General features: G+C 43.9%; 2 protein-coding genes across 4 annotated transcripts; one reads left to right on the forward strand and one right to left on the reverse strand.

Annotated features, from left to right (window-relative positions):
• The first annotated feature begins 1,726 nt into the window (after positions 1–1,726).
• On the forward strand, positions 1,727–9,761 carry LOC135498788 (golgin subfamily A member 6-like protein 6). Of its 2 annotated transcripts, none has more exons than XM_064789236.1 (8): positions 1,727–1,883; positions 2,733–2,854; positions 2,973–3,261; positions 3,648–3,746; positions 3,877–3,987; positions 8,383–8,609; positions 9,172–9,331; positions 9,592–9,761. In XM_064789236.1, exons 1-8 carry the CDS (start codon positions 1,728–1,730, stop codon positions 9,727–9,729), a joined length of 1,302 nt encoding a protein of 433 aa, XP_064645306.1. In that variant the 5' UTR covers position 1,727; the 3' UTR covers positions 9,730–9,761. The 2 variants fall into 2 exon arrangements, with proteins under 2 accessions (XP_064645306.1, XP_064645307.1); XM_064789237.1 differs by having other exon boundaries at positions 8,398–8,609.
• Positions 9,762–10,856: 1,095 nt separating this feature from the next.
• LOC135498831 (uncharacterized) lies at positions 10,857–17,460 on the reverse strand. Of its 2 annotated transcripts, XM_064789302.1 has the most exons (5): positions 17,063–17,460; positions 16,508–16,845; positions 14,785–15,036; positions 12,688–12,786; positions 10,857–12,265 (listed from the first exon to the last, which is right to left on the reverse strand). In XM_064789302.1, exons 2-5 carry the CDS (start codon positions 16,598–16,600, stop codon positions 12,167–12,169), a joined length of 543 nt encoding a protein of 180 aa, XP_064645372.1. In that variant the 5' UTR covers positions 16,601–16,845; positions 17,063–17,460; the 3' UTR covers positions 10,857–12,166. The 2 variants fall into 2 exon arrangements, with proteins under 2 accessions (XP_064645372.1, XP_064645371.1); XM_064789301.1 differs by having other exon boundaries at positions 16,508–17,460.
• Between the last annotated feature and the right edge of the window lie 379 nt (positions 17,461–17,839).

Genomic DNA, 17,839 nt, shown 5'->3' on the forward strand with positions numbered 1-17,839 from the left:
TGTACTGTGTGTGTTGGGGTCCATCTGGAAAAACCTGACTAATCTAAAAACAACAAAAAACATGCACTTTATTTTCAGTTGTCTTCTAAAAGTTTTTTCAGTGATGTCAACATTATAGCGGTCTTGTTTTTACATCACCGACAAGAGTACAGGCGACGGACAAGGGGGCATCAGACATGCCCTGATGGCAGATGAGATGTGATGGTATGGTAGGCAGGGACGCGACGGTGCACACCACTACTTGGCTGAACCTCCCTCTCTGTCAGTCCGTGCTCTTGTTTTGCCTTGTGAGAGAAATATTATAAGTATACAGTACGGGACGTCAGCGTGCCTAAAATATGTTACAAATGTTGGGGGATTATAAACTAGTGGGAAATCATTGTATGCTCTGTTCTGATCTGTTGATGTGCAATCATCATTGGCCAGATGTCTTGTTTGCTGGGACACATGGTGCTATTTGAAAGGTGTCAGTTGTTGGAATGGAAGTTGTTGACATAGCAGATTATTAACTAACAGTAAAGAATTGTTCTCCCCTAATCTGTTGACATGCATTCAACCATGAACCATACCTTTGATGATTTGCTGGAGACCAATTGTGCTCTTTGAAAGCTCAGTTGTAGACATACATGCGTTCAGCAGATTACAAATAAGCAGTGAACAAGTTTCTCCTCCCCTAATTAAGCTGTTGACATACATCACCCCCAGCCCTTGCTTTTGATTGTTGGGGACAGTGAGGCATTGTTTTTGTCCCTTAATCCATTGATTGTTAAGCTGGGGTGCCAGGTGTCTTAGTGTGGCCATGTGTCAATAAAGCTATGGTCAATGGTGGCTCATGCTGGTGCCCTTCTTTGAGAAGATCAAATGGTTAGTTTTGGGGGCATGGTCTTTTCATTGTTAAAACTTCTTTGGAGTGTCCCATTCTTGGGGGGTGGGGGCATCTACCATCATTGGGAAAGGAGGGGTGTTTACTATAAAGGCGATGTGTTTCTTTGATGTGGACCATCATCAGATGTAATTAAGTCCATTGTTTTCAGAAGAGTACTGGTAGGCCTAAAGAGCTCCTTTGTGGCAGACTTATTATACAACCCTCTGTTATTGTGTACAATAAACTCATAACTGATGGTAATTATCTTAGGCTAATTAGCCAGCATAATATAGTGGTATAATATTCAATTCACGCCTTCATCAATGTGAGTTCTGTGGCGCTTTTAAAGGCAAGGGCCTATGCAACCCTGAGGGTGTTGGTTGCTCAATCTGATAAAGTGACACAGCTGCGCTTTTGACATAATGTTAGTTGTTTTAGTCCCACGCTAATTGTTATGCCATCATAGAAGACAAGGGGAGCATTGGAGCTTGGTATACAAATAAAGCTGGTCAGGCAGTGTCTGAGTTAGATGAGGGCAAAAGTCTGAAGGGGAAGGGCCAAGGATTTAGGATAGACGAATGTAGGTGAACATGTTTCAAGTCAAAGTTCGATGGATTCAAAATGTGTTGTGCCATTCAGAGAATAAGTTTATGCATCGGATTCGATCTCAAAACTCGATGTTGTTCAGTTTAAATTGAGTTTGTAAGTATTTGACAATCGTTTTAGCGTTTGACCTCCATTGAGCTGATGACTTCCCTGTTGTTGCATAACCCAGACTCCTGAGTGATTACTTAAATAGATTTGTCTCTCATGCATCGCATTGCTTTGTACTTTCAGAGAGCCTCACTCCTTGGATTGAAGTATGAAAGTTGAAAACGTCACGTCAATGGAGAAGTGTCTTGGTGGTATTGCAGAGCTTGCAGGACGGCGCAGATCAAGTCTCGCTGATGAACTCCAATGGAAAATGTGGGAGAAAAGTTTGAAAGTCGGCATCAGGAGACACGACGGCTATTATCAGGTATTGATTTTATGCGCCAATCTCATCTCCGAGGTTGAATTACAGCTGTAATTCACCCTGAAAGTCGAGTTTGGACAGTTAGGGGACGTATCATGCTTATCCTCTGTATCATCTTTTAGTCAAACCAGGAAGTGCTTATAGGAAATGAATAGAAAGAAAGCAGATTAAAGATAAAGTGTTTGAGAACTTGGAACAGATAAGGTTGAGGGCTTCCTGTGTGAGAGTGGACTCTTCCATGTGGAAACCATTGTGAATTTGGACTGGACGAATCCCTATCTGAGCTAACTTGAGCAGACAATGGGCTCCACTTTTGTGTTTCTTGAATGATTGAAGCCATCCTGTTGTGATATAAGTGTTGGGGGGTTGGGTGAAGGTTTCATACTGTGCTGAATCATCAAGGAGTGAGGAGGTCTTCTCCTGCTGGGGAACTTGTCGATCTAGAGCTGGGTGCTTCTCTTTATCTGTGAGTTTCTTTGGATGTTGTAAGTTTTAGACATATAGCTAGGCTTGTTTTATAGCTTAACAGCACAATCTTTCCGAATTCTGATTTCTATTTCTTTTGAGTATCATCTGTCTATGTTATGATAGTGTGCTATTCATGTTTCTGTCCAGGAGTCCAGCATAGTATTGTCACTGATGGACTTGCCAATGTTTGTTAGCCTTGTGGTTTGAACCAGTGCCTCCTAGGCTACTCTTTGGTTCACCATGTCAACCCACTAATGTTTCTCATCCGTCCCAAGCATTTCTAAGACGTTAATATATCATCTGATTGTTGTTAGAATAATCGTGCCACCAGCTACACTCTACTCCAGAGCACCAATATGCTAATCCAGACAATCGTCATTTCAGCTGCGTGACAGACGCCATGCACCGCTTGCCAAGTCGACGGGTTACCATGGCAACCACTGGGAGGTTGAAGCTGATAATCTTGAGCTTGGAACAAGGAGACTGACAGTCCGAGCTGTTGATGAGTAAGTGCTTGATTCACCCTGTGGAATGGACTGTGCAAGTGCATTTGTTTGCTCTTGAAAATGATAGAGTGATTTGTGCGGTAACATGTATAATCAGCATGTTATGTTTGTTTTCCAGAGCCGTTATGAAACGCCGTGACACACTCGTCCAAAGTGAGGCAGAGCTCCAGTTTCTAGCCGCCAAACGACTCGAGAAACTGAACGAGGAATTCTTAAAAACAATCCGTGCAAGTCAGAAAAGCCACAACAAGACATACGTGCAGGAATGTGAGCGATGCTCTGAGCATTACGGGATGGTCCTCGAGGAGCTGCTGCATTATCATAACTCAAACACGGTCGAGGAAATGGCCGAGATCGAGAGGGAACGAAGGATGAAGTGGATCGGACAACTCACCGTCGCTGATGTGGTACGATTTTACCAAACCATTGTTCTCCTTCAGATTGCAGTCTTTGTAAGGGAGCCTGAAAGGCCCTGTTCATCGTGGGTGACATTCTCTTTTGTTGTTTGGTTGAGATAATGTGTGAGATATTGTCTGTGAGATAATGTTGTGGTATCTTTAAAGCCAATTTGACATTGAAAAAGAAGTAAGATTCCTTGTTTTGGCATAGTGTTGTCTAAGAGTTGATGGCGTGTGCAGCATGGCCTCACAGACTAGTCCAGAGAAGGAGTGACTGGCCTCACTGCTGAGTTGGCACCAGAAGTCCTATCGGGTCAAACCAACCTCCTTTTCAAAGTGTGATTGTTGATTACCTCGTCGAGGTTGACCTTGATCATGTTCATCTTATCCTCCAGGATCGTGAAGCTGAAGTGTACCTCCGAGAACTTGCTGCTACCAATGAGAAAATGGATGTTGTCCGAGCTTCGCTGATGGCTGCCATGAGAACTAGAAAGGTAGAGTACCCTGGCTGAACTCTCTTTATCACTGACCAACTAATGAACTGTGGATTGGTATATGAGTCATTGTGCCTCCTAGCGGATCAGGTGACTGCCTCATTGTATTTTATCCTGTTTCTGTCGTCAGGTTGAAATGGAATCAATAAGAGAAGAAGAAGAAGATCACGTCCGCGACTTTAAGGACAAAGTGATGAGAGAGATGTTGTGGAGGGAGAAAGAGAAAAAGCTCAAGGATGAGGTAATATGATTTACTCCAGGTCTATGAGTGTGAGCAGTAGTTTATGAGAGGTAGTACCCATCTCCCTATACCAGCAGATGGCTCTTTCAGTTGAATACTCTTTCTCGGGCCCTTGTCACTCTTGAGTCGAGTGTGAATCAACAACTGGACGGAGATCTGATAAGGGCCCAAGTGGAGACTGACCACATCAATGATTGGAGGTGAACAGGTGTCCTATGTGTATATTTTCAAATTCAGTGTAAGCAAGTCCTTGGCGTTAGCTCAGACGGCGTTTAAGAGGTCAATGCTATCGTTGGCTCTCCTTAGCATTATGTCCTCCAGTAGATTCATAATAGTAGCGTTAGGACTGATCGCTAAGGTTGCTGCTAACACTGCTTGCACAACCAGGCCTAGTAGGAGAGTTTAGTAAACGTTAGTGTAATAGATAGCTGATCTGATAGAGGCCATTTGGTCCTGGCTGTTACTTAATCATTTTGGACAGGAATCTGAACACGAGGGCTGGTGTGAATAAGGAAGCTGAGGATACTTGAGAGTTTTTCTTGTTGGTGATCTTGAAATCATCTTAGTCAGGATCTAGGAACGATTATTATGGCAAGTCTCTGTTTATATCAGTTGAGGCCTTTTCTGTCTACCTGAGGAACCAATATCAGCTCAGGCCTTTTCTGTCTACCTGAGGAACCAATATCAGCTCAGGCCTTTTCTGTCTACCTGAGGAACCAATATCAGCTCAGGCCTTTTCTGTCTACCTGAGGAACCAATATCAGCTCAGGCCTTTTCTGTCTACCTGAGGAACCAATATCAGCTCAGGCCTTTTCTGTCTACCTGAGGAACCAATATCAGCTCAGGCCTTTTCTGTCTACCTGAGGAACCAATATCAGCTCAGGCCTTTTCTGTCTACCTGAGGAACCAATATCAGCTCAGGCCTTTTCTGTCTACTTGAGGAACCAATATCAGCTCAGGCCTTTTCTGTCTACCTGAGGAACCAATATCAGCTCGGGCCTTTTCTGTCTACCTGAGGAACCAATATCAGCTCAGGCCTTTTCTGTCTACCTGAGGAACCAATATCAGCTCAGGCCTTTTCTGTCTACCTGAGGAACCAATATCAGCTCAGGCCTTTTCTGTCTACCTGAGGAACCAATATCAGCTCAGGCCTTTTCTGTCTACCTGAGGAACCAATATCAGCTCAGGCCTTTTCTGTCTACCTGAGGAACCAATATCAGCTCAGGCCTTTTCTGTCTACCTGAGGAACCAATATCAGCTCAGGCCTTTTCTGTCCACCTGAGGAACCAATATCAGCTCAGGCCTTTTCTGTCTACCTGAGGAACCAATATCAGCTCAGGCCTTTTCTGTCTACCTGAGGAACCAATATCAGCTCAGGCCTTTTCTGTCTACCTGAGGAACCAATATCAGCTCAGGCCTTTTCTGTCTACCTGAGGAACCAATATCAGCTCAGGCCTTTTCTGTCTACCTGAGGAACCAATATCAGCTCAGGCCTTTTCTGTCTACCTGAGGAACCAATATCAGCTCAGGCCTTTTCTGTCTACCTGAGGAACCAATATCAGCTCAGGCCTTTTCTGTCTACCTGAGGAACCAATATCAGCTCAGGCCTTTTCTGTCTACCTGAGGAACCAATATCAGCTCGGGCCTTTTCTGTCTACCTGAGGAACCAATATCAGCTCAGGCCTTTTCTGTCTACCTGAGGAACCAATATCAGCTCGGGCCTTTTCTGTCTACCTGAGGAACCAATATCAGCTCAGGCCTTTTCTGTCTACCTGAGGAACCAATATCAGCTCGGGCCTTTTCTGTCTACCTGAGGAACCAATATCAGCTCAGGCCTTTTCTGTCTACCTGAGGAACCAATATCAGCTCAGGCCTTTTCTGTCCACTTGAGGAACCAATATCAGCTCAGGCCTTTTCTGTCCACTTGAGGAACCAATATCAGTTGAGGCCTTTTCTGTCTACCTGAGGAACCAATATCAGCTCAGGCCTTTTCTGTCTACCTGAGGAACCAATATCAGTTGAGGCCTTTTCTGTCCACTTGAGGAACCAATATCAGTTGAGGCCTTTTCTGTCTACCTGAGGAACCAATATCAGCTCAGGCCTTTTCTGTCTACTTGAGGAACCAATATCAGCTCAGGCCTTTTCTGTCTACTTGAGGAACCAATATCAGCTCAGGCCTTTTCTGTCTACCTGAGGAACCAATATCAGCTCAGGCCTTTTCTGTCTACTTGAGGAACCAATATCAGCTCAGGCCTTTTCTGTCTACCTGAGGAACCAATATCAGCTCAGGCCTTTTCTGTCTACCTGAGGAACCAATATCAGCTCAGGCCTTTTCTGTCTACTTGAGGAACCAATATCAGCTCAGGCCTTTTCTGTCTACCTGAGGAACCAATATCAGCTCAGGCCTTTTCTGTCTACCTGAGGAACCAATATCAGCTCAGGCCTTTTCTGTCTACCTGAGGAACCAATATCAGCTCAGACCTTTTCTGTCCACCTGAGGAACCAATATCAGCTCAGGCCTTTTCTGTCTACCTGAGGAACCAATATCAGCTCAGGCCTTTTCTGTCCACCTGAGGAACCAATATCAGCTCAGACCTTTTCTGTCCACCTGAGGAACCAATATCAGCTCAGACCTTTTCTGTCCACCTGAGGAACCAATATCAGCTCAGGCCTTTTCTGTCTACCTGAGGAACCAATATCAGCTCAGGCCTTTTCTGTCTACCTGAGGAACCAATATCAGCTCAGGCCTTTTCCGTCGGATTGTCCCATGATACTGGTGGAGACACAAGCCTGGAACCATTGTCAGATTGAGGAAATGTGTGGCAAGTTCTCAGCGAGTCCTTTTCACCCCTTCGCCTTGTTTCTGTTTGAATACTGGACGGAGGTTTGATAAGGGCTTGCCAGGACAATAGCGTCACCGTGAGAGTTGACAAATACACAAAATGGAAAGCATCGGTCTGCGGCAGCTGACGGGATATTGATTTTCCATTGGCACGGCAGATGTTTAACAGGTCAAGATGAAAATCAAGAACTTCCAGAGTAGTGAAAACTTGGGTGGTTTACAAGAAATGACTTCACGTCCTCTCCTCTTCATTTCTCCATCGTGAGGCGATTAATGCTCAGGACGGAGATCTGATAAGGGCGGGATCTGGATACAATCGTCAAGATATGGGCATGCGATTAAAGTACCAACAGGATTATCAAGGGCGTTATTACCAAACTTCTGGCTTCCCAGTCGTCTTCTTCCACTCGATGATATTAGTTTCCATCACCTAATTCCACAGAAGATAAAGAAGTGACGGAGGTAACATCAGCCTACTCCGTTAAGCTGTAAATATTGGTCAGAGCCATACAGTGCAATCATCAGATGAGGAGGTAACTTGAAGCACCATGGTGTTGTGTTTGATATCGATGTCTAAGTGTTCATGACCGACCCTTGTGACATCTTCTTCATGAGACATTTAACTCAGGACGGAGGTCTGATAAGGGCTGGATGTGGAGGCGTTCAGCATGGAAGACGGAATGAGTGTTGGCTAGTGACGTCTTATGGAACTTGTGATGGAGGCTTGTGTGTGGTTCATCAAGCCAAGGCAGGCGGGTTTCAGCTCCTAACAGACACGTTGACTTCGTTGGAATGTGGGAAAGTGGAAGGAGTCACTCTTACTAAGAACAGTCTGCATCCTCTCCTCTTCATTTCTCCATCGTGAGGCCTTCACTCTCGGGACGGAGATCTGATAAGGGCAGGATCTGGATACATTCAACTCGTGCACTTTCAAGCATTTGAAGTCCTTGCTGGACCAACGTCTGTAGAAGAGCTGGTCTCCGAACATGTGAGGAAAACGTTGTCTGTGTGTCCTTGTCACATCTTCGGCTAGTCTGATTCTAAGGCACTGGACGGAGGTTTGATAAGGGCCTACTGCAACTTGCTCATCGATCAAAGGGTACTAATCTATTTGTGATATCTCTTGTTGGTATGTGTATGGGTCTTGACTCTTGCTTGAACTCTTCACTCTCAGAATTGAACCCTATTGATGCAGCCACTTTTGTCATGGCCAAATGTGAGTACAGTGTTGTCTATTTGGTTTGAATGATACAAGCGTTATTGTTGCATTTGCTGGTAATTAAAATATCTCCAGATGGTTCCTCCTCCTGGATTGCCCCGGCAAATTGTTCGGATTGACAAATCACTGACGGGTTGGGCCACACACATCGGAACGCTGTGAGGAGTTGTTTGTTCTGCCATTCCTGTTGAACCCTTTCACCCCCATTTCCCTGTATGGAGTCTTCCAGTTAATGCCTTAGAACAGTCCATTTCAGAAGGTGGGGATGTGGAGGTTAACTAAAGTTAGTTCCAGTTGAACATTGTACTGAGTGATTCATGTTTTGGGATAAAAGTTGTTGTTATTTCAGATGGAGTTGGCGCGAGAGGACATGATCCGTGATCGTGATTTTATCTACAACTCTGAATGTCAGATGTGCCAGTTCCACACCTTCCAGTTGGTGATGAGGGAGCTCCTCCTCTCTTTCAAACACACAGAGAAACTCGCTCGGATTGAGAAGGAGAAGAAAGAGTTGGCGATCCGAGAGAACAAGGAGGCCCTGCTGGAGGAGCTAAGATTTTGGTGAGTTATTGTGCGACCCTTGTGAGGTGAGACATGAGCTTCTACCAGCTTTAGCAGGCTGCCTTCTTGGTTATCAGTTTACTATTTATTGCTATGCTTAAAGAATTGAGCCTGAGGTGGAGGGTTTATGTTACACCACACAACCAGGCCTATGTCTCCAATAAACCTGTCATCTCTTGTTCCTTCCCTGATCCCCTGAGCTTTGTCTCCACTGATACACCATATGGCTATGTGGTCAGTCTCTCAGTGTCCCAGAGAGGGCAGTTCTGGAGTACATGCTCTGGTGTCTGATCAGATGTGTTGCACTGGCACCTTCCGGACTCGGCCATGTTCATTCTCTTGAGGTGGGCCTTTAATCTGCAGTGGCCAGTCCTAAGATGCCTCTTTTTTGTCCATATCTACGGTCCCCCCATTCTCTCTTGCCAGGTATTCTTGTGGGCCTGTTTCAGGAGTGTCTTTGCTTCCCTGTAGGAGGTACTCGATTCTTCCTCATAGAAAGGCCATGAAATATTTCATCATCAGAGCAATTGCATCCAAGTCTCATATCTTGTTTACTTTCCAGGTTGACCCGCTGTAACGTCTTCACAGCCTGTGCCTCGGAGCGGTCCAGTCGTGTACGCCGTGCAGAGAGTGAGCGGCTGGCGCCACCTGATGTAAAGGGGAGGAGTGCCATCCTTGCTGTTCATGAAGAGATGATCTTGGACTATTTTAAAGGTCGGAGGGTAGGTATTGGACTCTGCATTCGTTTGCCCTCCTCTCCATTGAGAGAGGTACACATCGTGATTGATCCTCATACACAGGTTTATAACAACCGTCAGTATTCTAGGTCTCTGTAAGGGCACTCCAGGGTTTCAAGGAGCTTCTCATTCAGCGCTTGTGACCTCGAAGAATAGGAAACAACTTGTGAACCTGAACCAGTTTAACGCTATGCTCCTCTTCAACTTGATTTCAATGTGATTGATGATTTCTGTCTTTCCTCCAGCTCCTGGCCACCAGCAAGACCGCCATTGTTCCGTCTCTTCCTACCGATCATGACCGTAAACTCTACCAGATCCGGACAAGAGCCAGAATAAGAACACCGATTATTGCCGGCAGAAATTTTCCTACTGTTAAGAAGTAATTTAATCGACTTGTGTAAGTTCATATAAGACGTCTGTGCACAAAACCTTCGACAAAAATTAAAATTTTATTTATTTAACTTTTGTTTTGTTCTGTTTTTAACCCTTGGTTTAGTCTCGTGCCCCTGTGTCTTTTCAGTTCCAGTCTCACTTCTGGAATATTTTGTTTGCTAGTGCCTTGAGCGCCCGCACGTGTGTTTTGGCGGCATTTGGTTGTAATGGCCTTGTGACACCTCTTACTCCAGAAAGACTTCCCCCTTCACCCTGTCCACTGTCTCTAAAGGGTCCTCTGGTTTCCACCAGGTACAGACCCTTTAAGGTGTGGGTTAAAGAGACCTTCAAAACCTCAAAAGATTTCCAGCTTGATGCCAGTTCACTGCTACCTGAGTCGCACCTTCAGTCAGCTGCATTCTAGTGCCTTCGGTCGAAGGAGGAGACCATCTGCTCTCTGGTTTTTCCCCACCATTGGTGTGATACTTTGGGTGTGTCTCTGTTGTAGGTTCTCCCCACCATTGGTGTGATACTTTGGGTGTGTCTGTTGTGGTTTTTCCCCACCATTGGTGTGATACTTTGGGTGTGTCTCTGTTGTAGGTTCTCCCCACCATTGGTGTGATACTTTGGGTGTGTCTCTGATGTGGTTTTTCCCCACCATTGGTGTGATACTTTGGGTGTGTCTGTTGTGGGTTTTCCCCACCATTGGTGTGATACTTTGGGTGTGTCTCTGATGTGGTTTTTCCCCACCATTGGTGTGATACTTTGGGTGTGTCTCTGATGTGGTTTTTCCCCACCATTGGTGTGATACTTTGGGTGTGTCTGTTGTGGGTTTTCCCCACCATTGGTGTGATACTTTGGGTGTGTCTCTGATGTGGTTTTTCCCCACCATTGGTGTGATACTTTGGGTGTGTCTCTGATGTGTCCATGGAGATGAACAAAATGAAGGACATACAGTATGATTGGTGATAGAATCTGGAGTCAACATGAGTTGGCCGTAAGGACATCCTGAACCAACAGTCCACACTAATGACTGAGCTTATGTGCGAGGGGAAGAGCATGCGACTGATTCAAGTTTTCGAGGATGGGATAAGGAGCACTTTTTGACATATTCCGCACAGAAAACAGGAGACGAAGAAACCCAATATCGATTATATATTCGTCTGAAAATTAATTTGATATGTATTTAACAGGTGTACAAGATAAAGACTTCTTTGTGGAGTGATACATTGTTTTTATATGTGTAAACAGGTCCTGTTGTAGTGTATGAATATTCATGGTCTGGTCTTGCCCACAGTACATTCAACAGTAGTTGTGCTTGCATGGCCAAGAGTTTTTAGCCTGCAGTTTGACGAAAACGTCAAAAACTATGAGTTGGCCTACTTAGTAAGTATAAACAACGAAGTTTTATCTTGAGGTGTAACTAGAGAAGTTCAGAACAACTCACAAGTGCCTGCCAAAACTTTGCCGTCAAAATTATTAACCCCAACATGTCCCATAATCACCGGCGGCCGTAACGGGCCCTGATCATTTCATGATTTTACAGTAGGGCGTGTTTTTCTGGTGGTCCGATCATCACGCCATCTCCAGGTAGAGCTTAGAACTGAAAAGAACCTGAAATAGTTGCGAACTCATTCCAGTTCTACAACTTGCCCGGAGATGGCGCGGCGATCGAATGGTGTTGAAAGTTGATCGCTCAGGTGCCGTTGCGACCTTTACAGTTGTCAGTGCTTTGGCTTTCAATGTTGTCCGCGACCAGTGACGGCTCCTTGACGACTTTACAGCAAAATGTTTGATTCCTTACTTTGTTAATCTATTAAGCCAAATAAGGTATGTTCGCGGGTGTATAAGGATAAAACCTAGGTTGTACGAATGTCGGGATATTATTCATATATATTAGCGAGGTTTCGACTTCTGCATATGTACGACTAGGTATACGTAAATGTTCACTTTAGACAACACATTTTAAATCATGCGTGTGATTCAACTCTAACGGAAGCAGTGTCCTCTATAGGTGTCTCTACTCTACGAAATAAAAACCGGTATAAAACATATAAAAGCATCGGGAACACTTGCCCAGTTACTAGTGCTGCCTTCAGGTGAGAGACTTACACATTATAATGTTTCCGGTTCGTCTTGGAGACATCATGCGCCATGGATAGAGCCTCTGCAGAGCAGAGATGACACAGGTTGATTCAGCGCATCATCTCAAATACCGCTACAAGAGACAAACCGGAAGGAAGTCCACTGAAAATCTCTATGTTTTTTACAGTTAATATGTACATGTCTTCCATACCCTATAATATATTCAGCAACTTAAGGTCACACACCTCTATTGAACCAATCAGCTCAATCAAAGTTATGAGCTTGTGATAGTACCGGTTTATGAGGAAAATTGCTTAAAACTTGGTTACAGATGCGTGACCTTAGTTCAGGTAGAATGTTTGCTTATGTCGTGGTGACTTTGACCACCGTCTTTCCCTTCAGGTCCATCACGGCGAAGACTAAACTGATGATGTAAGCGATGAGGTTCAGCAGGCAGAAGATCTGAAAGGAGAACGGTATCAGTACACTCCGAACACATTGGACCGGCCTCAATGTCGCCCGGTAAGATGACGCAATCGACTGCCCGGGAGTCTAGGTATCAGAAGGAAGGTCCTCAGCAGCAGTATCGATCGCAACACCTAGAGGGCGCTTGGGGCGACTCCGGAAATCACCACAGGTACTATTTTTAACCCACCAATCCCCTTGCCTTGCTATTGGTAACGGTTGCTTAGTAATACTAGCACTGTTTACTGCACACTTTTGGCCTCTTCCAGTTGGTCACTTCCGAGATGCAAATGGAAGTTAGTCCTCTCATTAAGAGATTGGCACCACCCCTGAAAAATACCCTTGACATGTCCAAAGTTTAGAAATTGTCGTTAGGGATATAAATATGTATCTTGAATAAAACTAAGTACTAGTCTTACCGCAAGAGCTATCATACCGCCAACGCCATACGCATACACGCAAGCCAAGATGAACGAGACGAGGTAGAAAATCATGGCTATGACATCATGGACCAAGTCCTGAAGTAAATGCAGTTATAATAATTCAGATGAAAAAGTAAGCCCTTGGGCGACAATGGTCAGATAATGCGGCTTCCATGCCCGTTGGTGACGGGGTTCGTCGAATATGAGATGAACGTTGTACCAGTCGTGAGGTACCCCTGGTGGCTTACTGGAAAAAACGGTATGGTTCCGCTTTCAGCGGAATAGGGAGCATTCAGTGATGACTGAATTGGGCACGAAATGGTGTCTGGCATGGAACAAAATCCCCTAACGAACCCATCCCACCATTTCAGGAATGACACATGTCAGGTATATCATGCCAAAGTCTTCTTACACCACTGGATACAGATAGAAATCAGCACATGTAATGTCATGAGTGTACGAACTCGAGGCCTGCAGCATGTACAGTTAATTTGCGTGATCATCGAGCAACCTGGAAGTCAATTTTCTTAGTCCATATAAATGTAAACCATCTGCGTATGTTGTAACTACCTGGAATCAAGGTTACAGTTTAAAGAGATCCAGTCGTGACACAAGTCTTTGTTTAGACTAGCTGAACGCGGTAAAATAACTAAATTGGTGATTACTTCTTATGCAGCTCATTGGCTACCGGGTTGGCTACATACTGTAAACCAAAAAAGATTCACGTGAAGGTTATTTTGGCGAATTTCGCGAGTAGGTCACGTTCGCGAAAATAATCTGCAGCGAAAATCTCTAGCTTTTTACCACACCCAGACGAATGGCTATTGAGCAGACGTTATTTACTTCGTCAAGCTACTAGCGACAGGTAAAAACAAAATGGCTGTCATGATGATCTGTTTTCAAAATCTTTTCCAAACCGTGCCTTGGTATTTTTCCGTCCTTGGATGTTTGCTACTGTTTTGATAAACTCATTCTTTGAGATCGTTCTTAGATCTTTATCATTTCGTTCATTTGAAACATCCAGTAGAATCGTCTGTTGTATTCGGGATCAGCCAAGAGGTCATTCCTATGACCGTTATATAAAGACAGTTGTGGAGTCAAACACGATGAATACTTTCTGTTATTAAACTCTTTGAAATACACGACTTGTATTAAAGTTTATGATTTGTGAATATGAACGCGGTGACTATTTATTCAAATTGTTACAACTTAGAAAAACCAGACTAAGGTTACAATGAAGATGATTTGATGTCGGCATATACCTGTTTTGCTTGGTGTGTGTGATGTCAAATATGTCAAAGAAATCAATAGATAAGATGATCATAATCTGGAATGTTGATCAGACTACTATAGCAAGACTTTGAAGAGAGTTTTTCAGTATTTGAATTTGTTTTTCTTTATAAAACAGCATGCCAACCGTCTGCATTATCAGTCAGATTGAGGTGTGTCTATTGAGGCGATTCATGATCGTACAAGTTTGAACAACTTGACGCGAAACAGATTTACGCACGTAGGCGTTTGCTCTGTGTTGTTGTTTTTTGCATACGTGTACACCTCGGTCAAAAGTAAACGAACACTTGAAATTTCCACATAATATCTCCTAAAATATACACTACCCTCAAAAAGTTCGACATTCATCAACTACCCGAAGGGAACTCGAGACTGCTAACATTTATCAATGGAAGCTGCTTTTAGCCTTAGGTTTCAACCAGGCCGTTCAAAACTCCCAGTTAAAAACCGCTCACACCGGATACTGGATAAAAGAATAATGAATGGTCCCCACTTATCAACGGTACGTTCCGCTGAAATCAAGGCGGAACCATACCGTTTTTTCCAGTAAGCCCCCCCTGGTTGGTCCTGAAGTAATCTCTATTTAACCTCACGTGATGAGGACGAGGCAGTCACAAAGTGTTGTCCAACCTCTAAATTCAAAGGAGGGCTGTTGTTAATTAGATATGTGTGTCATCACTGGAAAAAAACAGCATTGACGATCCGTGAGGTGGCAGTGATGTGCTATTTTTGATAGGTGCACTGTCAGTGTGTGGGGGTTGGTGGTGGTGGTTATGGGGGGGGGGCTGATTCCCAATTACTTACGATTATATTCCATACTTTCCTCCCACCCGCCATGTCAGGGACGCAGAACAAAAACAACAGGAAGAGCAGCAGCGTCAACACAAAGAAAATGGCCGCTGTTGCTAAGGCGAATTCTCTTGTCGAATTACATGAGTTAATGTAATTCTGCAGATCGGTAGCGGTCTGTATACTTTGAAAGGAATAGCCTTGGATACAACCGGCGCTCCAGTATTTCGTATCTGCTGTAAGGATCAGGCAGATGATGTTGATAACCTATAGAGAGAGAAATTAAGAAGGTTAGGCTTTGATATATGAGGGCCATTTTCAGAGAGAGCATTCTAACTAATGGTCATGTCAATGGGATTACAAATGGTACCATCAGAGCGTGCTCATCGAGAGCTTTCAAACGAATGGTAATATTACTAGGTTTAGTCAGGGCTATAGGCGCTGCATCAATTTGATGAAAGCTTCAAGATGGACATCCTCGAATACAAGAGTCAGTATGCTCTTCCCCTCACACCCGTTACTGAGCTCGGTCATTACTTGTGCAGAGTGTTGCCCTGAGGTTGAGGCTACACGCTGGGATGTCCTTAGACCGTTCGACAGTAATGTACACTCCCGGTGTGTACGGTTACTTTATAGTTTTAACCTTCATTGGCTGGCGGCCAGGTGGCGCTGACCCATTGCCAACTGTAACCAAGGGCGTATTATATGTCCGAGCAGCATCACCAAGTTGCTTGGCGACCACTGTTTTCACAATCAATGCAGCCTGTCATTTTTATATTGATATAGCTTCACGCTGGCCGTGGTTTTAATCGATAAATATCATCATTAAAAGCAGCATTTCTTAATGGAAATATACGGGTACACCGCACGGGACTGTTCCGTGAGCGTCAATCCCAACAACGGCAACAACAATAGCGACTGCCGCGCCCATCTGTGTTTGTTTAACACATTCCAACGAAAGACCATTTGAAATTTAATACACGATATGATTGAGAAATTCTCAGTGAGAATTTGTCAAATTTGTCAACCTGCATTTCCATGGTCCAGTTAAAGCCAATATATTTGAGGCGAGCGAGACATTTTCAGTTAAAGGAACTAGAACAGGAATCAATATTTGAGCGTGTTCATCTGAATCACTTGAAGGCAGTTTTCATATCTTCACTTTGTTTGCTTTTTAGAATAAATATAATCTCAGAGTCGTTTGTAGATAACAATGCTGTTGCTAATGTCACCCTAAAGGGTGATGGCCTCGAAAAGATTTCCTCGGTTCGGTTCTTGATGACATATCAGAATTTGTTGTTATAATCACAACAAGAACATATTTCTTCAAGTGCTTTGAAGTAAGACGTTTTTGACAACAAGCTATAGGGAATTTACATTGAGTAGATATTCATCCTTGAATTATCATGCTTATGGATTTGGTTAGTATTATGACCGACAGAGTTCACCTGATGAGGTCAGCTGGCCTCCAAAGTCCAAGGTCAGATCCGAGATCAATCTCCCAATGAGAGGACTCACTACATTTGTTGCCTCTTAGATCGGATCGAGGAGGTCAAATGTACGCTAGTCGACGGTGCAATCAACGACCCTAACTGTTTATATGATCTTGAGAAACCCATAAGGCATCCAGACATTGCCATATTTCGAGCAGTGGTGAGACAGGGAAGGGGTGAGGGTTAAGGGTTTAAAACAATGGTTGACGAAAAAGCCTTGGTAAAGGGAGGTTTAGTATACATACCGTTTCTATGATCTTTAAGATCCCGTTTGGTGTCAGGAAGCCCTTGTCTATCTTACACACACAAGCACATGTGGTGGCACGTCCCTTTCCCATCCTGAAAGTGGCTATGCTCAGTCAAGATAAGTCTGCAATTGCTTTTGATGTGAAGGTAATGATCCTTGCTCTGGTCAAATGATTGGCAGTTGACAGACTTCGCAATCAGCCCTAAGTATCATTCGATTTTCAGTGAAACTTGGCGAAATTCGGACGAAATCCGTCGAAATTTATTCATATAAAGATCAACAGAGAAAATGTTGGTGAAATGTCCTTTATATCATACACATTCCAACGCGTAAGAACTGGAGAAAAATCAGTAAAAAAATACAGGTTAGAAAATGTTTACTATTTCTCAATTAATGTTTTATAAATCCGAAAGTTGATTTATTATGTGATGGTGTCCTTTATCGCAGGTTCATTCCAGGTCGAATAGGTTTCATCGTCTAGACGCGCATGAAGGTGATAGGTAATCTGCTTGCTGGTGAAATCACTACGGAGGGTCTAGGGGCGGGAAACTACCTGATGTCTCTTGGAAACCATAAAACATCAACGAACCTGCCCACACAGCAACGGCACAGTGTTTACAAATACATCAAATCGTTTGTCTGACAGTTGAAAACATTTGAATACCTCTGCACAAATACTGAGCGGATTAACACAAACTGTGATATCCCAGCGCATCACTTTCTATACGTGCATTGATATTTCTTGGGTGGCGAATTTAGGGCAATGTAGTGATTGCTAACACGACCACGTTCACGTCTTTAGTTGTGAGGAAGATATAACTGGACACTTGAAATCCGAAAAGATGACAGACTTCCGTCGTCTCAGGGGTCAGAAAAAGCAAACTTGGTGGAAATTATCAAAGTAGTCCCGGCAAATAAAACAAATCAAGTTGAAAACAAAGATGGCGTCCGCACACTTGCGGCAGACGATTCAAAATTCACACCAGTCCAACTACACTCGGGTGAACAAATTAGACTGACTGCGGTCGCCATGGCGACATGACAACATTTACTGTTGGTAGACAACGGACGCTGGGCATCATTCAATACACATTTCAACCAACTATTGGTCGATATTTTTATTGTGCACTCGAAGGAATTGACGAAGTCGAGTGCTATTAATAGAAATTAATTATATTATCCCGTCGTTAAGTCAGTTGGGTATCAATATTTTGATGATATGATAAATGTTTACAGTGAGGTTTGTGGTTAGTCTCTAAGGCTATGTAATAACTATTAGACTCATTGGAGGGTGGGTGATGGGTGGGAGTTGGGGTGGAGTGGCGGGTGG

Source organism: Lineus longissimus, chromosome 14, assembly GCF_910592395.1.
Source record: "Lineus longissimus chromosome 14, tnLinLong1.2, whole genome shotgun sequence".
NCBI lineage: Eukaryota > Metazoa > Nemertea > Pilidiophora > Heteronemertea > Lineidae > Lineus > Lineus longissimus.